The 25,298-nt window shown below is 35.3% G+C and overlaps 2 protein-coding genes across 2 annotated transcripts in view; both read left to right on the forward strand.

Moving 5' to 3' along the window:
• Window positions 1-8,724, forward strand: part of LOC136800438 (patatin-like phospholipase domain-containing protein 7) — a gene marked incomplete in the record, with an annotated part of 54,397 nt that extends 45,673 nt beyond the window's left edge. Inside the window, 7 exon segments of the mRNA XM_067057096.1 lie at window positions 228-344; window positions 571-719; window positions 5,343-5,455; window positions 5,703-5,742; window positions 6,115-6,228; window positions 7,977-8,216; window positions 8,569-8,724. Of these exon segments, the coding sequence (XP_066913197.1) occupies window positions 228-344; window positions 571-719; window positions 5,343-5,455; window positions 5,703-5,742; window positions 6,115-6,228; window positions 7,977-8,216; window positions 8,569-8,625 (830 nt within the window).
• A 4,102-nt stretch (window positions 8,725-12,826) lies between these two features.
• LOC136800440 (polyamine-transporting ATPase 13A3-like) lies at window positions 12,827-23,124 on the forward strand. The gene is made up of 5 exons (XM_067057098.1): window positions 12,827-14,325; window positions 19,471-20,247; window positions 20,872-21,012; window positions 21,385-21,438; window positions 22,106-23,124. The coding sequence occupies exons 1-5, from the start codon at window positions 12,843-12,845 to the stop codon at window positions 22,993-22,995; spliced, it is 3,345 nt and encodes a 1,114-aa protein (XP_066913199.1). The 5' UTR covers window positions 12,827-12,842; the 3' UTR covers window positions 22,996-23,124.
• The last annotated feature ends 2,174 nt before the right edge of the window (window positions 23,125-25,298 follow it).

The following is a 25,298-nucleotide window of genomic DNA, read 5'->3' on the forward strand; positions in this document are numbered from 1 at the left end:
TTACTTCTGAATGGAATAATTTGCCTGTTAATATTAAGTCTCTCCATCTTTACTTTTACGCGTACCCGTGTCCCATTTTGCCTGAGTATATATTTCTATTTTTCATAAGTCTTATTTTTTTCCCTAATTGACTTATGTGGTTATTTTTTACTGTAATCGCCAGATAGGTCTAATCAGCATTCCAGCTTTTGTTGAATGGTCAAGTTTTAGCTAGTTTTTTTTTACAGGATGTCTTTGGAGATATGTCCGGGCAAGCATGTCATTATCAGGTTATCTACCACCCATTTGCGATCCAGAAGATGGCCATTTATTGCTAGATGGTGGATATGTCAACAATTTACCAGGTCATTATTTTAACTTTAAGTGACACCATTTTACAGTTGATAATGTGAAAAGCGATTCTCGTACATAGGGTCTATTTTCTCGTAATGGGAATGGGAATGTGCTTTTTAGACTGTTTATATATATTTTTTGCCACTTAGTTTTTGCGCAAAATGAATAACTCTTGGCTCAAACATGACTCGATGGAGTAATCATAGACGACTTTTTTAAGTTAAACTTTTATTTCAGCTGACATCATGTTATCGATGGGAGCGAAAACCATAATTGCGGTTGATGTTGGGTCACGTGATGAAACTGATCTGACCAATTACGGAGATTCTTTAAGTGGCTTCTGGATGCTGTGGAAGAAATTCAACCCATTTGCTTCACACGTTCGAGTAAGTTAAATTTATCTTTGACTGAGGTTTTTATGTTGGATCGTTTTACCAAATATTACCCCCAACACACCTCCTTTACACCTGGCCCGGTCAGATCAGCCCCGGTGAGTAGCCCAGTGAAGGAAATACCCAAAAACAGGCCAAATTTTGGCAACCCCGGTCAAAAAATAACTAAAAATTTAAACCCGCTCAAAAAAGGAAATGCTTATTGCCCTGCCCCGAAAAGTTGAAAATTTGAACCAAGATGTTTATTGGAGTTATTTTTTTATCAACCTATTTCAAGGCTTCCAGTGACTCCACATTCTAAATTCAATGTCAATCTGATTAGAAGTTCAAGATTTATGGCTTGTTTTCTGTTTTATTAGTTCATGGGAAATTAAGACAGTTTTGCCGGTTGCAAATGCCCATAATTATATGAAAATGTTGAAATCAACAAACTGAAAATGTATTTTTCCAAGAGAAATAATATGAAAAACAAAAGTAAATATCTTTACTAGCGCCTCTTAATGGCGATTTAGGCTATTTAAGCTGTATCATTATATCAACAGTTTTCAGTGATATTGCATGAAACCGAATCAATCAAAAGATTAGTACATTGAATCTGCAAAAAATATTCTTATTGATGTAATCTTAAATTTTTTCCTAAGGGTGGATTAGAAGATCTTAAAATTCCAACACAAATCCCCAATCATTTGTCAGTTTCATTTCTTTTTCACTTTATTAGTTTTCTTCTTATTTCTTTAGAAGCATCTTTTAAACTTTCCTATACACTTTGAACATTAAATAAAAAGGAGTCTGCTAAATTGCGTGGGATGCGTGGGTGCGTGGGTCAATATTTTTGCGTGGGTCATTGTTTTGCCTGGGTGCGTGGGTCAAAATTTTTTTTACGTGGCTCAAAAATTTTGCGTGGGTCAAATGTTTTGCGTGGGTCATATTTTTGGTGTGGGTCATTATTTTTTGCGTGGGTCATTATTTTTTGCGTGGGTCATTATTTTTTGCGTGGGTCAAAGTTTTTGCGTGGGTCACTATTTTTTGGTGATTTTTTAGCAAACTTGAATTTTTTTACCAAATTAAAACTTTCGAGTTAGCTAACTCGTTTTTTTTTGTCAAATTAAAATTTTCAAGTTATCTTATACAAAAATGTGTTGTGTATCTACGAAAACTAAACAAAAGCACACTGTTTTTATGTAACGCGTTGTGGTTTATTTTGCATATCTGCACTTATTTACTATAATGGTATAATATTATACAGAATCAACACACACCACATACTTCAGGCAGCTTCAGGATCACACTTTTGAATTTTAGCATGCTATATTTCAGGATTCCAGTGTCATGGAAATAAACCCTATAACTTTAAGCAAAAAAAATGAGATATGACTGTTCATTGCTTCTTTCCTTTCTATTGAATTTTTTCCTCCCTTTTTCTCTTGCTTTGAAAAAAGGTACAGCGTCTTTATTTCGTCCAATTTTTTAAATTGGCCTTCTTTATGTACTTAAATCAAAGAAATCACAGGTGGGGTGGACGAAATAATTGACAACGATTAAATTGTTTAGTAATCGGTCGCCTAATGAATATAACTTTTGTGGAAAAATTTTCAGATTTTGTCGCCATTTGAACACTCAAAGGAAACCCAAAAGATTAAAGCGCGCTATAAGAAGCTATAAAAGCTGACATGTTCAGTCAGTGGAATTAAAAAATATAAAGCCGCTTGATTGTGTACATTTTTTTGGCCATTCTTAGGTATATACAAAACTTATTAATTTTGGACGAAATCTCCCAAAAGGGAAAATTCCACTTATAAAAAGACACTCCCCGCCCTGTTGGAAACAGTCTTTCCAACCTCGTTTATTGGAACAAATTCACCATATTCAGAAAGTACGGAACTGTACAGCTATGTAAAATAAACAAAATAAACCAAAACGTGTTATGTAAAATACATTCAACATTTTGGATGTGACCAGTTCGAATTTCAAGGTAAGGCATTTTTTCGAATTACAGAGAGAATTTTGATCACGCAAAAGTTTTGACCCACGCAAAAAAATAATGACCCACGCAAAAAATTAGACCCACGCAAAAAATATGACCCACGCAAAAAAATTGACCCACGCAAAAAATTTGACCCACGCACCCACGCAAAAAAATGACCCATGCAAAAATATTGACCCACGCACCCACGCAACCACGCAACCCACGCAATTTAGCAGACTCAATAAAAAGAAAGCTAATAAAGTGAAAAAGAAATAGAAGTGACAAATAATTATGAATTTGTGTCAAAAAAACTTTGAATTTTCTTTTTAACCTAAAGTGCTTTCCATCATAACCCTAGGAACAAATTCAAGATTTACTTCAATAGAAATATTTTTACAGATTCAACGCAGTTATTCTTTTTGATTTTGGGTTACATGCAATTTAACTGAAAACTGATGAAAAATTGAATCATACCAGGCATACAGCTTGACCACCAAATCACCAAAAAGCGCTAGGAAAGGTATTTTCTTTTGTTTTTTTCCGTGCTAAAAGGGGTATGTTTTTCCTCTATCATTTTCTCGGAAAAAGCATAATTATTTTGTTAATTTCCACTTTTTATTTCATTTGATATACTGATGGCGAAATTAAAAGTATACACGAGATTTAAAGACGCCGTCGGGCACTTTTCTAAGTTTCAGGGGCCGCAGCATTTTTCAAAGCAACAAAACTTACTAATCATCAAGCCAAATTCGGCTTAATAACCTTGAAACAGACCTGTTTTAGGCGATCTAGAAGGGCTAAAATTAAAAAGTTTTTGCCCGTTGTCACCAACCATAGTGGCGCCTCCGCAAATTTTTTTTCCGTAGACAGGCGGAAATATCTTTAATGGTCGGAAATATCATAGCGTAATGGTCGGAAATATCATTTGATGGTCGGAAATATCTTTTGATGGTCGGAAATATCCAAAACTCTAAAAATTTGAAAATTTAATGGTCGGAAATACCCCGCGCTTTTAAAAATGCTTCATCAGCAAAAAAATGTAAACAAAGATAGTACTCTTGTCTCCCGAATAGACGGGGGGGTCCGAATAAGCAGGGGGTAGGAAAATGTTCTAAATTCTAATAAGCGGGGGATGGAATAAGAGGGGGGGGGTTATTTGAAGACAGAATTTTTTTAAACTAATATCAATTTCAACAACAAAAAAAGAAACTTTAACAATTGAACACGTAAAATAAGAACCAATACTAACAAAAAGGAAGATTTTAACAAGTTTAAGGTCTATCTACACTGTAATAAAATATTGAATTATTCAAATTTAATTAGCGGGGGGGGGGTCTTAATAAGAGCGGGGGGATGGATTTTTTTTCATTTAACATTTAGCGGGGGGGACGTCTATTCGGGAGACAAGAGTAGCAAAGGTGGTGTTGTGTGTGCCAGACAAGCTTTTTAGGGAGAGAAAGTGGTATTGACCTTTTTATTCAAACACAACTCTTCGTTCTTTCTTTTCTTTTTTATATACTTTCCTCCTCTAGCCCCCACTGTAAGGGTCATCTTTTGGCAAAATGTTCTCTGCATGCACTGCCAGCTGGATGCACTGTAAGGGTTCGATTTTGGAAGCCAAATTTTCCGCCGAACGTATGGTCGTTTTCAGATCGATCCACCAGGGTAAGGTCTAGAATGGGAGGGTGTCCAGGTAGGGTTGGGACTAGCTTTAGGGTGATTTGAGAGCAGTAGGGGCTAGAGGAGGAAAGGATATAAAAAAGACAAGAAAGAAAGAAGAGTCGTGTTTAAATAAAAAGGTCAATACCACTTTCTCTCCCTAAAAAGCTGTCTTGTGTAAAATACTGTATAAATAACTACGAAACAGAACAGTTCTCAGTCAGTGTCCCAAAAACTTAAAATAAAAAACTACTCTTGTCTGGCACACACACAATTTGGCCACACTGCACCACCTTTGCTACCATCTTTGTTTACATTTTTTTGCTGGATTAAGCATTTTTAAAAGTGCGGGATATTTCCGACCATTAAATTTCCAAATTTTCAGAGTTTTGGATATTTCCGACCATCAAAAGATATTTCCGACCATCAAATGATATTTCCGACCATTACGCTATGATATTTCCGACCATTAAAGATATTTCCGCCCGTCTACGGAAAAAAAATTTGCGGCGCCTCCTTAGTCAGTACATCATGACCCTATCACTTTCAAAGTGAACGCGTCCTGTGTTGGGAATCAAATTTAAAGTATAAATTGGTTCAGTACAAAGATTTTATTATGGGAAGAATTTTTTTGCGTATTCACAATCTTATGAGGCTAAACAATACCATAAAAAACAACATTTTATAACAGTTTTGATCCCAGAATGACTGAATCTTAAGCCAAATTGAGGTTTAGTAGTAAAAGCAGGGGGTATAAACCTGAAATGCCTCAACATCACCATCAGCCTCTAGAACAGCTTTTGAACTATTTGAGGCTTGAAGTGCCATAAAAACAGCCGAGCGTCAACAAAAATTTACTGAATCTCATAACAAAATAGTGTACCCCGGTGAAAATTTTCCTCCAGGTAAAATATTTTCTCGGGGTAAAATATTTTCACTTTTTATTTTGCCATGTTTTCCAAAGTTTAATTATCGCGTATTTCATTATTAAGATTCCAGACATGGCAGGGATTCAGAGTCGTTTAGCGTACGTTTCATGTGTACGTCAACTGGAAGAAGTCAAACATGCCGATTATGTCACCTACATTCGACCGCCTATCGACAGGTTGCTTGCATTTCTTTCACTATTGAAATGAGAATCCATGATATTCTACAGCTTCACGATTTAAATTTTCAAAATCGGTTTTAACTAATTTTGAAATCGAAATCAGTAAATATAAGATATAGCACATTCTAAGGATTGACCTTCTTTTAGAAAAGACTTAAAATACTACCTCCCAACTCTGGTTTAGTGTCTGTATGATGGCCACCAATGGAGCATTTGTTGCAAAATCCTTTTGATTCTCTTTCAGGTTCAAAACGCTTCAATTTGGAAGTTTTGACGAAATTCTCGTAAGTTTTATTCACCTTTTGATTCCGTGTAACAAATTCCAAAAAAGGAAAAAATTAAAAATCGGTTTAGACCTAGCGCTCCGGTATGGTATTTTTTACGGATAGGAAGTGTTCATACAGATTTTAAATACTGATGTTTCGGAGCAACGAAACGGAGCAGTTCCGTTACAATGAAAATAGTGGACCGAAACCGTTTCGGTCTGTTTTGCTTTGTAACGGCTTCTATACGGACGTTCCGATTTTTACGTTTACACAATGTTTCGGAACCGTTTCGTTTCGGAGCGATACAAAACCTTAAGTCTGAACATGGTCTTTGTCGAAATATGTTGATCCTTTGAAACGTTGTTCGCTGCTTCGCTTTTCTTTTAACAGGAAGTGGGATACACACATGGCCAAACAGTGTTCAACACCTATTTTACCGAAAGACTTTTTCCATCAACCAATAATGAAGAATCTCTCTCAAAGCAAAAACAACAAATTACCATTGTACGTGTGTTACTTTCTCCTAAATCTATTAGCAAGCGTAAAACCTTAGGTTCCTAAAGCAAAGTGAATTCATCATATAAAATTCTGTTGCACATAGCAATTGATAACAGGAAAATTTTGAAGGTAATAAATTTTAATAGATTTTAAGAGAAACGATATTTCTTCATTCATTGGTGATTGCCGTGAAAGACAGTATGAAAGTATGTGTTTGAATATGAAAACGGAATACAAGCAGAAACTTTTGCTATTTTCGCGAATTTTGGCCCTTTTCGCGAAAGTAAATGCCTTTAAAAATTCTTGGAAGTGTCATTCACGAAAGTTTATGCTCGCGAAAAATTCTTGACATAGAAAATCTGTAAAATTTAAAACTTTGAATAAAATGTAACATTTGTTTCACTTTTTAGCCTGTTAAAAGATTAATAAGTCAAAAGACAATCGAAGAAGTATTTATCCCTCTAATCGCACGATGAACTATTTTTTTCCTATTTGGCGCTCCTTCAAAGAGAGCAATTAATCGTTAATTGCATCCTTTAGAGAGCAATTAATTGTTAATCACTTCAATGCGGCGCTAGTCTAGCAAGCTAGACGACTAATTTATACATAGTAGAAATAAAGCAAAAAGTAATGAATGGAATAATTTTAGTCGTCTAGAAACCTTTGTGCACTTACTCCAAACAAAAGAAAAGTGTCAATATTGCAATTATAATTTTTTCCTGTTCAAAATAATTCTTGAGAAAAAAAATATGTGTGGATTTGTGTATTGAAAGTTTTTCATTTGAGTTGATTTCGTTTTGAGAGTTTGTTGTTGCTTGATAAATTGTTTTCTCGCTACGCAAGTTTCTGCGTAGCTAGCCCCTGTATCTATAAGGCTGGAACACCGGATTCTTCCAGTCGTTTATACAAACTAAATCCCGTATTATTATTATTAGTATTGATATTATTAGTATTACACGCACTATAAACGACTCCAGTCTAATGCGGCGCCAATTTTACAATATTGATTTTAATGTTTTTTTTATAGTTTTTTTTCATCGAACGTTTTAATTGCATTCGAAATTAGTTTTGTGAAAAAGAAAAACATTTAAAGAGAAGAGAAAAATATAAAACTTTCAGTGTAATTTACTTTCCTGACGGGAAAAAGTAGTGAAACAAATTGTGCGATTAGCTCGTAATCACATAATAACTCGTACAATTCGAAAATTGCACTCGTGATTTTTTTGTTTCTAATTTTCCTCGTCCTTTCCGACCGAAAATTATTAACAAAAAATCACTCGTGCAATTATTCTCGAATTGCACTCGTTATCATGTGATTACATATATACTAAGCCATTTTTTCATGTGAAAATTTTAATTTCTACGTCTTGATTCGCGAAAGTTTATGCTCGCGAAAGTTTATGCTCGCGAAAAAGCTTTTTCCGTCAAATTCGCGAAATTAAATGTCGTAAATTTTGTGATTTTTCGACCTCGTGAAAGTTTCTGCCCACGAAAGTTTGTACACCTAAAGTAGTTCTCTTGTTAAAAAAGGTAAAAGTGCGTTATGAATGCATTGGAGGGTACATTCCATACCGAGTATACATTGCGTTTATCTCCTTCCTTTATCTGCCTATGGTTCTCCTTGAAGGATTTTCTGTAGAGAAGTGTTTTTGTGGCTGCTATTCGGTTGAAGGAGTGTATATTTTGCACGCATATTCTGGTGTCAAACAAATGGAATTATAAACCCTTAAATATTTATGTTGTTTAAATACTAGGATCGTAAAACAGCGCCATCGTTTACCGACCTGACGCAACTAGTGGCTGTTGTAAAGACACCCAACGTGCCGCAATCTGTGTTGGAAAAGCGCGCACAATTATTCGAGTACAGATCGGCAGACGAGGAGAGCGATCACAACGATGACCAGGTAGATTACTACGCACGACAACGAGGTGGTTCGCTCACCGAACAGGACATGGGTCGGGAGAATGAAAGTCAAGATGAAGGTGGTTATGAGGTAAGGATGGTGGGGTAATTTTCTCCATAGGATTATGTGATTTTTGAAGAATGATTATGATTTTGTTACCTACTTTCAACTTGTTGGCTCTTTTCACGCCTGACCTTATTAGTGCTGTTTTCGGGCCAATGGTGGATTAAGAGCCAGTGAAAGAAGGACCTAGTTTTTGTCGGCGTAAAAGGATATTGTGTGCTTTAGCGCCGATAATCTAGAACTTTAACAGGATAAGGACGCAAATGAGAAAGGGGCTGACAAAAAGGTCAATAATCAATGTACTTAGGCATCTCGACTAAAAATTGGTAATTTGAAAAGTGTCCTTCTTCCACTAGTTTGTTTATTCCCTCTTTTACAGTCAGAAGATACCACCAAGGTGCGGCATTCATACCATCGACAATTCAGTGCCACGTAAACTCCATGTATAACCGATAGCTTTTGAATTCTTGAAAGAGAAGTCGTGCACGAAAAAAAAAGAAAACTTTACTAACGTGGTAACGGCAACCTGGAGAAGGTATACGTGTTCATTGTTTGATCATAAACGTTTTTGAAAGCAGGATGCCTTCATTTTGATTATGAATTGCACATTTATTACTTCATCTTACATGGAAACAGATCTCTTGATGATGACGAGCTCAACATAAGTTAGATTTTGATGGTGCAGTATATAGCTTTATAATGAATCTTGTACGAAAACAGTTTTATAGCGAAAATTCAAAATTATCAATTTAATTTAATTTAATTTCAAAATTTCCCATTAGGAGGATAACATTTTTTGTGTGCACGCACAATAATAAGCAAATATTCAAGTATTTTCGATATCCGATTATTTCAGGTTGAATATGTTTTATCGTTCCCTCTTTAGCAAAATATGCATGTTCCTCCTTTCCACTTTCAAAAAACTTCGATGTCATATTCGAACGTTTCACTTTCTCAACTAAACATGTCGATTTCATTTCATTGTTTTCTCTTTAATTACCAGAACATTCGAATTCATTTCTCTTTGATATTTTATCCTTTTTCGTTAATTTAAAAAGAGAAAACTTCGATCATTTATTTGGCTTTTGTTTTTTTATTGAGAAGAAAACTTCTTTTGTATTCACAAAAGGGATATTCACTGTCGGTTATCTAAAAAAATATCCGACAGTGTCTTTTGCTAAGAGGTTGACGATAATTTAATTCATGCATCGGTTCGAAGATAAACAAAGAGTAGACATAAACAAGTTGTATTGACTTGAGAAAATATCACAATGTTTAGAGTTATCTAACCGCTGGCCTTTCAACGACTTGGTGTTATTTCAATTTTACAATCAGGGTGGTTTCACACTGTTGCTTGAAACTTTTGGTAACAAAGTAGTGCACGATCCTATCTTTTGTTTTCTATTATATAAAATTGGCACGATCGCTTGAAAATTTCAAGCAAACTTCAAGCAAAAACGATTAAGCTAATGAGTAATTCATTTCGCTTTGTAAACTCAAGTTTATTTGCGAGAACCAACATTTATAAGGATAGGTTTGTTTCTTATGCGTGATTATATAAAAAAAACTGTTAATTTAAATTTAAAAGATATTCATATTAACACAAAGTTTACTGTGATTAATATTCCAGTTTCACAAAAATATTTTTTTCTTTTAAACTCATCTCACGTTTTGTTGATGAAATCTGAACAGTCATTTAATCGCTCTCTTGCTTTTCAACATTTGAACACGTTAAGCCTATTAGCTTGAAATTTTCAGTGTGAAACCACCCTCAATTATTGTTATGGAATGCAATCATTTGATTGACAAAAGATTTACTCGTCAAAATGATGGAGTGCGCCATCAATCTCGTGAGCAGTTGTTAGATTACACTCCTCCTTTGCATAAAGATGTTTTGTGGTAAATGTAACGGGATATTTTTTTGGCATTGAAGTGCTATTTCAATTTATTGATCATTTCAAGTACGTTAAGGTGCTCTTCAACTAGGGCTGCTTGTTACACTTGTGAATGCATCAGTATAGAGTTGTTGTGCTTGCTGTATTGCGGTAGTTTGTTAGTTGGTCATATGAAATCGTATGTTAGAAGAGGGATGACTGTTGCATTTCTATCAGATAACAATTAGTGTCTCGATCTTAAAGCTTATAAAGCTTATAAATCCCAAATTGTGCTAGTAGTATCAATAGTATTAGGACTTAGTAAAAAACAGCAAAAGTATTTAGTCTACTTCTGACTGAACTTTGCTTTTTGATGACTTTGATAGCGCTGAAGTTCAGTGAGGAAGACTAGAGGATTTTGGAATTTTTCACAAAAATTTCAAACAATAAATTTTATTTTGAAATCCCTCATAGTTTTAATTTTCCCATTTTTCCAGCCATTACAGGGACTGCCAGACTCCCAAAATGCACTCTTAAGGGTGGCACATACCCGTACCTTCACTTGCCTAAGTGAAATGACTTTCTTGACCTCGCTGATGAATCTCGCTAAAACCGAAAATTGCAGAACTTTTTAGTTGAGCCTTTAAAAATTATGCAGATTTGAATGCTATCTAGTTAGAATATTGTGTTTTGTACTCGAGATATTTGGATGTGGAACATGCACTATTACATTTTTATCTCAGTAAGATGGCAGGTAGATTGTATCGCTCTTAGAAACAAGCGCGTAAACGATCGATGCGTTGGATAAAAGATGAATAGAACAGTGATGGAGTAGAGCTCTTCTAGATAATCTTTGCAGTTTTAACGACAACACTTTTTATAATTTATACGTTTTAAGTATTAAATTGTTACTGTATAAAATTTAAAAAACTAAGAAATTTCAAAGATTTATAAATTTATGTTTTTTATGTATTAATTGTTGTATTAGCATTCTAAAAGTTAAAGAATTTTACTTTGCAGATTAAATTATACCACGGTACTATCTTTCCTCATCATTCACTCAGATGTAATACACGCTTTTTATTTTATAAGAATAGTGTACTTTGGGTGGTCAAGTATTCTTAAGAAAGTGCCAGAATTGAGGGTGAAATATTCTTAACGTATTTATACTTTGACTTGACTTTTTTACAAACATGAAAAATGATCAATTTGAGAGTTTTGGACTTAAGTGAACAAAGGAAGCCGTTTTTTTCTGTTAACCAAATACAAAATGACTGTATTCTTATCAAATTCTGTGAAATTCACCCTAGAGGATATTCTTACGGTATTCTTGCGATTTGGCCAATTTTCACCCTGATATTCTTATAGAAGATATTCTTATAAAAAAAGCGTGTATCTATTAAAATACCTCTTTTAAAAATTGATAGTCGATACACATTTTTTTAATATAAGTGTGGTCGTGTTACAAAAGTACAGGCTGTTTGTAGAAAAAAAATAATATATAGCTGAAACTTTCTCCAGACCTTCTCTATAGGATGCTTATGCCTCAGGAAAAAATCCCCTAAAATCCCACTGGTGGAATATCCCTTTTTTGGGCAATTTCTTTTTTCCCCAGGCAAAACCCTAAGGTCAAAAATTTTTGAAAATTTCAAACTCTTTTTGAGACAACATCATGTATACCATTCGAAAGCTCTCAAAAAACTGTATAGAAGACTTTTAGACGGGTATAGCCGATTTCATTACCTAACTCGAGATAATTCACGCAGAAGATGCAATTTTTGGTCAATTTTGGACCAAAATGTGGCGAAAAGTGGAACTTGCGCATGAAATATCTCGAGTTAGGTAATGAAATCGGCCATACCCGTTTAAAAGTCTTCTGTATAGTTTTTTGAGAGCTTTCGAATGGTATACCTGATGTTGTCTCAAAAAGAGTTTGAAATTTTCAAAAATTTTTGACCTTAGGGTTTTGCCTGGGGAAAAAAGAAATTGCCCAAAAAAGGGATGTTCCACCAGTGGGATTTTAGGGGATTTTTTCCTGAGGCATAAGCATCCTATAGAGAAGGTCTGGAGAAAGTTTCAGCTATATATTATTTTTTTCCTGTAAATTATGCTAAACGACCCCACTATAATGAACGTCTCATAAAAAGTGTGAATGAGTATAGCTCGAGCTTACTACTGCATTTTAAAGAGTAGTAATCAGTCCACATGACATTTAATTATCTTGTTCGAAGAGATGCATTAGCAAATTGGTTCTTTATTGAAAAGTTTTTTGTTATCATATAACTTCTTGATAGATAAACCTTCTCTTTTTATGCTTGCACTCATAGCGTTTCTTAAGCTTGTCTCGATATAATCTGCAGTGGAGACAAAAAAAACTGTAGCTTTTTTTATAGAATTTGAATCAACTTACAGGAATCATAGATGGTATTAAAAAAGCTTTGAACAGTTTTTTTGATGCTCTTCTATTTACACTGGGATTTCATAACATGTTTACTTAATTCTGCTCCCAATATCAACCATACATTCTCACATCATAATTTTTATAGTGAGCCTATTTTAGATAATCTTCCCTTTTTGGTTTAAATGGTGCTTAGTAACATCTTTTAAGCCTAATTCAAATTAGTCGTTCTTCCAATATTATTCGAGTATTACTTCGTCTTGAAGCTGGCATATGTCTTGATTGATTTTTTTTCATCATGTATTTGCGACGAAATTTTCTTCAGTGGACACCCAGCTTAATTTTATGTTGTTTCTTCATTCAGTAGATGAATATGAAAAAATGAAAGTCAATGAAGGAACTGAGGACGAGTTTACTGCTCATGGCTACCATAGAAACAACTTGCGTACCATTTTGTTCTGGTTGCTATGTATTATCACAGGTGGTATTGTTTGGATTGTTTTAAGATGGTACCCAGAGAAGAGAGCTCGTTTTGTGAACGACCCATGTAGTCTTTCTGAGGCGCATTGTGTTACCATTTATGCATTGGACGGTCAAAAGTATGTGGAGGAGGTAAAGGAAGTTTCTGTTCCGCTTGCTGAAGATCAGTCCACCGTTCACTTCGAATCTGATATTCTCAAGGATTTAAAAATGCGATATTTTGTACATATGTTTTTAAGATATCGTATTTGCTGCGATGATACCGTGCACGAGATTACAGGCCATGACCAAATGTTATCCAAATCTAAAATTGATGAGCTGGCTTCTCAAGGGGTGTCGCCAACAACGACCAATTTCCGTAAAGCGATTCACGGCTCCAATCACATTGAAGTCCCGGTACGATCGTTTTTTGTGTATTGTGCACAAGAAGCAGCGAATCCTTTCTACGTGTTCCAGGTATTTAGTTTCACGCTTTGGTTCATCGAAGGCTACATTTACTACCCATGTGTCATCATTTTGATATCGCTTACTTCCATCGTTGCAACGGCTTACCAAACACTCAAACAAATGCAAAAACTCCACAAAATGGTTGGCCAACCATGTAACGTACAATGCTTAAACAATGTAGGTGAGCAAGTGACAAAATGTTCAATAGATCTGGTTCCTGGTGATATTCTGCTTATCCCGAATGACGGTATGGACATGCCGTGTGATTCAATTCTCCTCGAAGGTGCTTGTGTCGTTAATGAAAGCTCTTTAACCGGTGAAAGTTTCCCTGTCTCCAAAAAATCCTTTGAAATGGAAACAGATGTCACTTATCATCTTGAAGAACATAAACTATACACGTTACAGTATGGGACGCATGTCTTACAGGCCAGGTCAAGTGGAAGATATGTCCGTAGCTTAGTTGTACGAACAAACTTTTGTACTCTCAAAGGACGCCTCATTCGTCGTATCATCCATCCAAAGGCGCTAAAATTTCAAGCTTACAGAGAAGCTTTCCGTTTCCTTGGTTTTCTCGGTTTTCTTGGAATCATAGGGATGATCTTTTCCTTTGTTGTTTTGGGGAGACAAGGCCAAATCACCATCGGTGAACTGGTAGTGAACAGTCTTGACGTCATCACTATCATTGTGCCACCGGGATTACCAGCCTGTTTATCAGTTGGTATCATCTTCGCCTTGAACAAACTGAAAGCACATGATATCTTCTGTATCGATTCTCAACGCATTAACATGTGCGGCGATCTCAATCTCTTTGTCTTCGATAAGACGGGAACATTAACGGAAGATCACTTGGAAGTCAAAGGTGTTTATCAAAAGGAAGATGAAGAGCTGGTCAACGTGAGGAAAGGTGATCAAAATGAAAACAACCTTCTGATCAGAGGTATGGTACTATTCTTGATCAAGTTCATTCTAACTAAACTAAAATTTGCTATGCTTGTTATCATTTCTCTAAAAATATTTGACACTGGAGTAGCCAGTACCTTCCCACAAACCAATTTTTAATTTCGCATAGCGAAAGTATTACGATCGTCTTTCGCGGCGGCGGCGGTGCGGAAAAAAAATTAGAAAACGAAAGTAGTTGAAACTTCTAGAACATTCTCGAAGATTCTATAATATGAACTCACTCGCTAAAATAAAATTTAATGATTCCACTCCGCAAGTGCTTAGGTAGGTGGAACCAAGCATTCGTAAACATTGCTAGTTTTTTAAAATGGCGGATTCGATCATGCTGTCAGACTTGCTCTAGATCTTTGTGTTTTTATCATGTTTTTGATATTCTTAGAGTACTTAAAGAGGTTTATATTTCTTTACAATAGCATAGTATTTTATGTTTGTGTAGTTAGTAATGCACCAATAAAGTGATAGGAATCTTACAATTACAGTTGCTCTTGAACATCACTACACACAACAACAATAATACAGACAACACAGACAGGTATGATCTTCATTTTTACAAGTAGAATTATTTGTTGATATTTGATTGAGTTGTGTTGTAAGACAGATTATCATTTACTAAGTATTTCACAGAAGAATTTATAGCAGGGGGTGTCAATCTATAAGTGATAGAGAAGTTACTTTTCGCTAGCTAGAGTAGGTGCGATGGATGTGTTAATTGTCATTTTCCAGGCTCAATATCAATCGATGACTAATTCGGTAACCAACCGATAGATTGGATTTAGATTGATTTCAATAATCGAGACTATTCTAACTGATAATAGATTAGTTTTTTAATCGATTGGACTCATTGGCTGTCAATTGTGATCAATCGAACATCTTAAGAATAAATCGATGGAAAATGGATCACAAATACAATTGATAGCCAATCAAGCTTCCCGTGAAAAAATATTGATTATCGATTCTGTCTATCATGTATCAATTATTGAAATCAAACGATATCATCCAATCCATCGATTATTTATCGATTAGTCATCGATTGGAAAAAGTTACCTTGATTGCTACGGTTGGCAAACAATATCATACTCCAGGATGCAAGTGAAATTTTCCAATCCGCGGACCTAGACGGGGGTTCGGTTATTATCAGTTATGGTTAGGGTTAGGGTTGGAGCTCGAGAGTCACAATATAAGGCCGAAGGCCGGTAGGGTTGGGAGCTTTCTTAGTTATGGTTTGTAAATTACACGCTATAAGTATTTATGAATGTCAGCTTTCAGCCGTGTCTCGTTGGCGCAAGCGGTTAAGCATTGGCATTGCAAACCAAGGTTGCTTGCATTCTTGCATTTGGTTGTTCGAGCCAGGGTGGGAGACCTGTTTCACCGGTACGGGCAAATTTCAGAAAAATACTTAGAAAACAGTTAGAAACACTTGGGAAGGATAGAAAATCAGGATAGAAGATAGGAAAGTAGAAAATAGGGGGAAAATAAGAGACGATGCATCCTGAAGTATGATATCATTTGCCAACCGATTGCTAAGCAGGCGTCAAAGTTTAGGATTCCCACTCACAGTGGTTCACTTGGAAAGTGTACGAACATTCACCCGGTCAACCCAAATGGATGCGAGGGAAAACGGCAAGACTGTTGTTAAAGTTTATATCAAAATCTTACTGTAAAATCTGTATCAACTTTGATTGAATACTGTATATACAATGGATTTGAGTTTTGATTGATCAGATATATAACTCAAAGACAAACTTTTTTATACAGTGCCAGACTCCCACTCAAAACAATTGATTTATTTTCTATCGATAACAAATTAATTGACTAGATATCGATAGGTTCTAGTACCGTAACTTGGTCTAATGTCGACATCCCTCTTCTAATTCCGACACCCTTCTTTAGAGATAGGAATAATAGGAAGGTTGGGATCACTTATATAGACAAAAGGTATTTTCTTCTCTGATCGCTAAGCAAAGAAAAATAGTTTCCATCAGCGATTCTGACCTTCCAATTATTCCTATCTTTAAAGAAGGATGTTGAAATTAGAAGGGGGATGTTGACATTAGACCAACGTACAGTAATTGATAGGTATTTGATAATTTTATGCTATCATTCAAATCCAATCAATGATCAATACTCAAAATTTTCTAATGGGCTTCATTACCTATCGAATATTGGAACAAATTGATTGGTTATTCATCAAAAAAAGAAATAGAAGTCAATCAAATTTGATCGGCCTGCTCCAAAATCGATTTCCTACTAGTCAATCAATAAATTCTCAAAAAATATGTAACTCCACGTCTCAATGATATGGATGCAAGGCAAGTAATAGCAGTAACAAAGTAGCAGTAGCTTAAAGGTAAAAAATTTTTGCAGAAAAAAAATTGGCCTTAAAAATTTAAATTAATTTCCATCAAATTTAAAATATTCATGTAATTTTCCAAATTTGTGCTTTTCGAGCCTTGAAACAGTTAGTTTTGATTTATCTACAAGGTGTAAACATTTTAATATTTTTGTAAATAGTCAAAGATATTGGTATGATATTGAAATGTAACTTGGCCACACTGGGATAGTTCACATTTGGGTGACAATATAGCTCTAGCCCCGTTCTATTTATTGCATTCTTTTAATGGTGAAGGTGTGGGGATGTACTTGGGCATAAATAGGTATATACCAGGTATATGCTGATGCTAAGGTTCTGTTTTTAACCTTCCCAAGTCTCGGAATTATTTAAGGTACGAACTTGAAAAGTCAAAAAAATCTCTAGAAGGTTAGAACATTTTTTGAAAATGTGCTCTATAATAAGAGTCACTTTTTCGCCTTGTCTCTGTAAGGGTAACTTTATTCTCTGTTAGAGGTCCGATTGACATTCTTCAACCCTTGTATTCCCCAGTCGTTTAATATGATTATTTCATTTATGAATAATAGTAGAGGCCACTATGTCTTCCCGTGTGCAGCAGCTTGTTGATATTTTCAATTTTTGCCTGTCGAAGGTTGGAGCCTGGGAGTACGCCCAGCCAGCACATTATTACAGGCAAAATTTAAAAATATCAATTTTGGCTAATACACTTCTTAAAAAGGATTTTCTTACTTTTTTGCAATAATATTTTATGTTCACCATAGGTATTCTTTCCAAAAAAAAGTAAAATTTTTGAATTTTGACAAATCTTTATTTTTCGATGACGTCATTGTTTCATGACGTCATTTTGCCTTATTTCCTTAATATCTCATGATATATTCATTTTCAGATATAGGTTGTGATCTTTTTTTTCATCAGTTTTTCATGCTCTTTCGAATGGAACAAAAATGTTTTCAATTTTGACGACTTTTTACTTTGGTTGCCATAGTAACCAATGACGTCAGTTTACATGGCAGCGGGTGGTCCCACCCGGCCACACCTCTCAAATTTTGATCTTCTACATTTAAGGAACAATATTCAATCATAAAATCCCTTTGCACAAGCTGCTGCACACGAGAAGCTTTTTCGCGACATAGTGGCCCCCACTATAATCAAATACTTTGCGAAATTTTCGACTCTGAGTCGTCTTGTTTTCTTTGCTTTATTTAAAACGCGATTTCTAGTACCTATATGAAATTATAAAATTATGAAATTAGAAATTTCCATCTGAGTAGACTGGAGTCGTTTATAATGCGTGTAATACTAATAATACTAATACTAAAGTCTGTCCAGATATAATTGGCAGTGGAAACAGGAATGCCTGTAACCTTTTATAGTCAAATATAATTATGGAATTTTTTTTGCTTGCTTTAGAGAATCAAAAGCGCTATATTTGAATGTATTTTTGGTTGAAAAATTCGTGATTTTTAGCGGTTAAATTTGCGATTGCAAAAATTGAGCTTTTTTTCTACTTATGCTATAACGTTCATTTTTACACCAGTGGTAGTTCAATCTTAGGTTAAGAAGTTTGTTAAATTTCAAGGCAAACAGAAAAGTCCTTCGGAAGATATGGGACCCGAAATACCCCTTAGTAGCACTTTTCTGTGAAATATCAAATCTCCAACTTATTACTAAAAACGGGGTAGTCCCGGGGGGGGTACTACCCTTGTCGACCGACGGGGGTGCTCCGCTGAGGTTCGAAAAATGGACCCTACGTGGGACTCGAAATTTGCGTCTTTAATGACCTCATAGCCAAACTGTGTTTAGTGTTTTGGGAATTAGCAAAGCTCTTTAATGACTTAAAATAACAAAGGCAATATAAGTTCATGCTTATCTTTTCAATAAAAACAATTGTACTGTGATTTAACTTCGTTTCGAAATAATCAATGATACCAATAATACCAATGCACCAACACTTAACATAACCCCCGTTTTAAGTAATAAGTTGGAGATTTGATATTTCCCCGATATTTCACAGAAAAGTGCTACTAAGGGGTATTTCGGGTCCCATATCTTCCGAAGGACTTTTCTGTTTGCCTTGAAATTCAAAAAACTTCTTAACCTAAGATTGAAGTACCACTGGTGTAAAAATGAACGTTATAGCATAAGTAGAAAAAAAGCTCAATTTTTGCAATCGCAAATTTAACCGCTAAAAATCACGAATTTTTCAACCAAAAATACATTCAAATATAGCGCTTTTGATTCTCTAAAACAAGCAAAAAAAAATTCCATAATTATATTTGACTATAAAAGGTTACAGGCATTCTTGTTTCCACTGCCAATTGTATCTGGACAGACTTTAATACGGGATTTAGTTTGTATAAACTAAAATTGTTCCCTCCAATACTTTTTGCTTTATTTCTGCTATGTCTGAATTAGTCGTCTAGCTTGCTAGACTACCATCTGAGGGGTTAGGAAACTCTCCAATCTCCTTTGAAGTCTCAAAAGATTGAAGAGAGGAGGCTGTTCTAGTTCTTGCATACAGTACCCATATATACCAGACAGAGCGCACACGCGCGGGCGATTAAAAACGATCGCACGGGATGCGGGTCAAAAAATTCCCGTGAGCAATCTCGTTATTTATCAAAAAGTGCCTTTACTAGCCTATTTGTCTATAGAGAGAAATACGGAATGGCAATGACGGTTTAAACTTAGATTTTACAAATGAGACTTGCAGTTGTTTCGCTTAATCACAGATTTTTGTTTTATGAATTTATCTTTGACTTTGTTCAACAGGAATGGCATGTTGTCACAGCTTGCACCATCAAGATGGACACGTCACTGGAAACCCTGTGGATACTGGCATGTTCGACTTTTCCAAGTGGTCAATGAAGGAAACTTCTTCCGAATCTGATTTCTTGCAATCGATGGAATCGCCGTCTACAAATCAAACGATCACCATACTGAAAGAATTTCCTTTCGAATCTTCTCTTCAACGAATGAGTGTTATTGTCAACGAAGAAAGCAAATCTGAAAGTCAACCACTAAGAGTTTATATGAAAGGCTCCCCTGAAATGATCTTATCGTTTTGTGTTTCTGGCGTGGATGAAAGTATCTTCCAATTTTTGAAAGAAGAAACCGATTTAGGTCACCGTGTTTTAGCAATGGCCACTAGAACTCTTTCATCAGATGCGGATGTTCGATCTCTATCGCGCGTCGAAATTGAATCGGGCCTTCATTTCTGTGGCCTAATTGTGTTCGTCAACGCTGTCAAAGATGCGTCTGCTTCTTCCATAGCAACACTCAAAGATGGTGGCGTTCGCAGTGTCATGGCAACAGGTGACCATCTCAATACGGCCGTTGCTGTAGCGCGTGATGTAGAGATTTGTCGTCCAATGCAGCAAGTATACCATTTGAAAATGGAGAAGGACAATTTGGTTTACAGCAAAGTAAAATGCGTCACATCACGCGAGTCATCTGTACAGCTCTCAGTAGCAAGCACAGAATCAACCACTGTCTTCATCGAAAGAGATTCGCCGAAACTTTATCTTGATTATTGCTGTGCCCTTACAGGTTAGTAGACACAAAAGTAATAAAAAAATACTAATTTTTCAGATAAATATTATAGTTCAGGGTCTGCCCTGACGTAGGATTTTTATTGATGAACTTAAGTTTTACCAATATGCTCAAAAATCAAAATTAAATGTACTGTTCTTGTACTAAGAAAAAATACTAAAATTGTACGGCCAAATATGACCAAATAAGACCAAGACCCGTAGCCATTTCATAAATTTGAAGAGGTTAGGGGATCATTTGTTTACTTTCAGTTAATTCAATTCTTCATTCTTTATACCAGCTACTCTCGGGTACCTAATAGCTGGGGGATTTGGAATAAGCGGGGGATTTGAAAAAATCTCAAAACTTAATAAGCGGGGGTGGGGAGAGTGGAATAAAAATATTATATGTGGAAAATTTTCGAAAAGGAGGTTAGTACAGCAGAATTAGGGCAAAACTTCCAAAACAATTTTCACAAAAATCAATGAGCGCAGGGGTTGGAATAAGAATGTCCTGGGTCGAAAAATTAATTAGTTAAGATTAATTAATTTTAGTTAATTATTTAATTAAATTAATCTGTTTTTTTCATTTTTACCTTGCAGTTTTATTCGCTATTCCTATTTAACAACACTATTACTTCAGGTGATGTGTACAACGAGATTAAGAGAAACCACAAGGACCTCTTACCTAATGTTTTGTTATCGACCTCAGTTTATGCCAGAATGTCACCGATGGACAAATCTATGCTAATGGAGGACTTGAAAGAGATAGGATACAGTGTCGGTATGTCAAAGCATTGTTTAATATATTCTCGTTTCAGTCTGTACAACAAATTCTTGATATGCGTAAGTCAAGATGACGTCATATTTTTTAACGGAAGCACCCAAAAAAGCCGGTTTTTGACCTCTGTCTTTCTACTTTTAGTAACAGAGAGAGGTCAAATCCCGGCCTTTTTAGGGTGTTTCCGCAAGAAAAATGACTTACGCATATCAAGAATTGATAGTATATGTTTTGTATTATGAATATTACTCATCTAGATACCTTTTCAAATGAAAGGTTGCAAGAAATTTATGGCGTTCAACAGCCTCATATTTTTAATACGAAAATATGGAGGTGAAAGAAACCTGTGTAAATTAAGGTGCGATTTATTTTCAGGGATGTGTGGTGACGGTGCGAACGATTGTGGTGCTCTTCGAGCTGCAAATGCCGGTGAGTAGCATTTGTAAGTTAGCAAAAGTACTGAAGTTGTGGCCGACCATTTTGTAAGAAATTGTAGGAAAATTGTCTGAAGTGTTGTTGCACTTAAACACACCAGAAAGTTTGAAATAGTGGAGTAAATAGAAAGAAGGATGGAAAAGGTGATTTGGGATGAGATTATCACGTGGAAATATTTAAAAAAGAAATTCGAAAATGAAGATGAAAAACTAAAAAGCAAAAATCAACACCCGGCAAATAATGGTATAAACACTTTCACTGTGAAATTTTTTTCAAATGTTAGTTCCATCAAAAGATGTGGCTTTAGATGTATGGCCGGTTGACCTTAACCAGTGATCAACTTTTAACTGTATTTTTTAATTTGCCAAATTTTTCTTTTTCATTGTAAAGATGTTCTAAGATTAATGCTTCATTCACCAAAAGAATCTTCATCTTCGAATTTCTTTCAAAACGTTTTAGTATATGATCATTTCCCACTCACGATTATATTTTGAAAATCACAATTTAATACAATCCTTTGTAATCTAATAGTTTATTTAAAAAAAAAAACTTTAACTTGATTCTTTAAAAGTTTTTAGTCGGGCGAAGGATAAACTTAAAATATATTTGCTAATTTCCGTAAAAAGAGCTCGATATAACACTTCTGTGTTTTTTTCGATAGGTATTGCACTGTCTGAAGCGGAAGCATCAGTGGCAGCACCTTTCACCTCTAAAGTGTTCGACATCTCATGCGTGCCACAACTGGTTCGTGAGGGGCGTGCTGCTCTCGTTACCTCCTTCAGTATCTTCAAATACATCGCTCTCTACAGCTTCATCCAATTCTTTGGAGTGTTGATCCTCTACAACTTTAAAACGTCTTACAGTGACTGGGGATTCTTCATGGCTGATCTCATCCTTGCTTTCGCATTCGCTCTTGCCATCACTCGTAGTAAGACCAGCAGTGCTCTTGCTGAGAAAGGACCACCAGGACGTCTAAGCGAGATCAAAACTATTGTCAACATTTTCGTCCAACTCATCGTCTTATTGGTTTTCCAAATCTTGGCAGCCATATTTGCACGACGAGATGCCTTTTACCAATCGCCAGAGAAAATGGGGGAAATCGATTTTGGTTTTTATTACGTCAGTTATGAAAGTTATGCTGTTGTGTCCATGAATTTCTTCCAGTATATCTGGACTGTATTCCCTTGTTACACCAGTGAACCTTATTTAGAACCTCTTTATAAGAATCGATGGTTCATTGGCATATTTATTGTCAACTTAACACTGGTTGTCCTCTCTGTATTAGCGCCGGCCGATTTCATCAGAACAATATTTGAATATCCAACCAAGATTTCTCAAAATTTGTCGTTGATCATTATCGGTCTTGGATTGGCCAATTTGTTTGTTTTGCTTGGTATTGACTGGTTGGTTCAGAAAATGCATTGTTTGAAATTGTGTCTGGGCAAAATAAATGCTCTCTTGAAACGAAGGAAGAAAAAGGCTAACTACAAAATTGTTTTTAATCGGCTCTCACATGAGAACTGGATTGAGGATTCCATAAAGAGCGAATGAATTGAGAAAGGAGCGTCTCGTATGACAGTAACATCCCGATAGCTTTTTCAATTACAAGCTATCAATTATTTTCCTGGTTTCATTATGTGGTCCTTTGCTCCGAAAAAGAATAATCTTTTCTACTAGATATTCAGTGTTCCTACCAGTGTTCCTACCAGTGTTCATCTCTTTTGTAAGATGAGGATAATTTACTGGAAAGATATTTTTCTGGCCAACTGACCGACCGGCGACCCACTCAAAGAATAATAAAGAAACGAGGATCTCTTTGGTAGTAGTTTCAGTTGTAGAGTTTACAGAAAATAACAGTTCTGTCAATTTGAGTAATGTTGAATTCCGCAACCCGCTGTCAAATTTGAAGCTCTACCGAGGTCGAATACCGCACCGCATTGCGGAATTCGACAGTGGTATTTTTGTGGGAAAAAAAACAAAACAAATAACACAGCGCTGTCGAAATTAACGTTTCATCGTTGCTAAAAAATGACGGAATTCGACAGCGGTAAGTTATCTCTAGTTTATCATACAAAAATAATTTTACAGTCGAAGAATGGATTGTCTAATTGGAGTCCGGTGAAAAATCACCTTTTCCTTACACAGCTTTCCTTGGGAAAAAATGTAAAATGAAAATGCTAGAATGAAAAGTAAAATAATTTAGATTGAACATCATCGCAACTTGGCTTTTAAATGTTCATTTTCCCCACTATGTAAGGAAAAGGTGATTTTTCACCGGACTCCAATTAGGCAATCCATTCTTCGACTGTAAAATTATTTTTGTATGATAAACTAAAGATTCTGCTTCGTTTTAATTTTTGCAGCATTTGGAAGAATTTAATTTCACACATGTTATTAAAAGAAAAGTGGGATGGAGACACGAGAGGCGTTTCAGGTTGGTGAGATGGAGCATGTTGTATCGCACCAACGCGAAAAAAACTTCTCGTGTCCCCAAGCCTTAAGTTTTGCAGAATTTTCTAATATTTTAAAATGAAGAAGAAAATGTAAAGATTGTTGTTACTGTATATTTTTCTGAAATTTGAAACACCCCTGTCTCTCTGTCCCAGTCGGTATTGAGCACATCCCAGTGGGATGGGAATTTGAAAATCTGAAATTCACTGGGGTTTAAAATATTTTTTAGAATATTGAGGGGTGTAAAAATATCTATGATTTTTGCAGGTCCGAGAAAAATTTTGACAACTTTTTATATTAGTTTGATTTAGTGCTATTCAGAAATTGATTCTTATGTGTCACTAAAGTAGTTTGAAAATCAACCCCAAAAACGTGGGAATTACCGTAGAAGTAGAGTTTGTTGCAGGCGATATATAGTATTGAAACATTTTGATAGCGAATGAAGAGAGGGATTTTTTCTCCCTTTTTTTGGGTATTTAAATTATTGATTCTAGTGGAATGGAAGGAGAAGATTCAGAAGATACGGGAGTAAACTCAGAACATATTGAGTGGTTTATGTGTGATTTTTTATCATTTTCAATCATTTCTTAACTACACTTTTTCAGTGGGGTGAGTGATTTTTCCAGTGGGGTGGAAAAATGGGCAATTTTCGGAAGAATTTATCACTGGGGTGGATCCTACTGGCTCACAGAGGCAGGGGTGTTTTGAATCCTCTATTTGTAAATATATATCCAGCAGACCTTTTATATTATTTTTGTGTCAAAAATCACAACACTCCAAAAAAGGTCCAAATGGGCGAAATTGCTAAAAGAAAACAAAATGGGCCTACTATAACATAACTTTAGACCCAAAAGAAGAATGAAAAATCCGAATACATGTGAAATCACTCAAAGTTTCAGAAAAATATGACATCAGTTTTTGATCGAGTGAAAAATTTCTTCATTCTTATCCTTCATTCACCACGTTCATTTTCAATTTTTTAGGAGATTCTACAAAGCTTACATCAATCTGCTCAAATTTATCTTTTCAATGAGTCCATATTTAAGTGATAGATTTTTCCCTCAAGAACAGTATTTAAAATGTACGGACTATTAAGAATTTTTTCGGAACATACTTTAAATGTTTTTACTTTGGATATATTATTTTGAATAGTTTTATATTTTCTCATATTTACTTCAAAATTAAACATATTTTTAACAACCCTAGAATATATTTTGACAGAAATTCAAAAGTTGTCATTTTCAAGCTGTTCTTTATAAGAAAGTGTTCTGCTGGGCTTTTTAATTTCAGTCTATCCATAACTCCCATTAATTTTAAATGAACCTAAGTTTCTTGTTCAGTTTATTGAAGAAAAAATTTGACAGTTTCATTGATGGCAATTGATTTCGACCAATCCCTTCGAG

This window comes from Clytia hemisphaerica, unplaced genomic scaffold (genome assembly GCF_902728285.1).
Source record: "Clytia hemisphaerica strain Z4C2 unplaced genomic scaffold, Clytia hemisphaerica genome assembly, whole genome shotgun sequence".
In the NCBI taxonomy this organism is placed as follows: Eukaryota; Metazoa; Cnidaria; class Hydrozoa; order Leptothecata; family Clytiidae; genus Clytia; species Clytia hemisphaerica.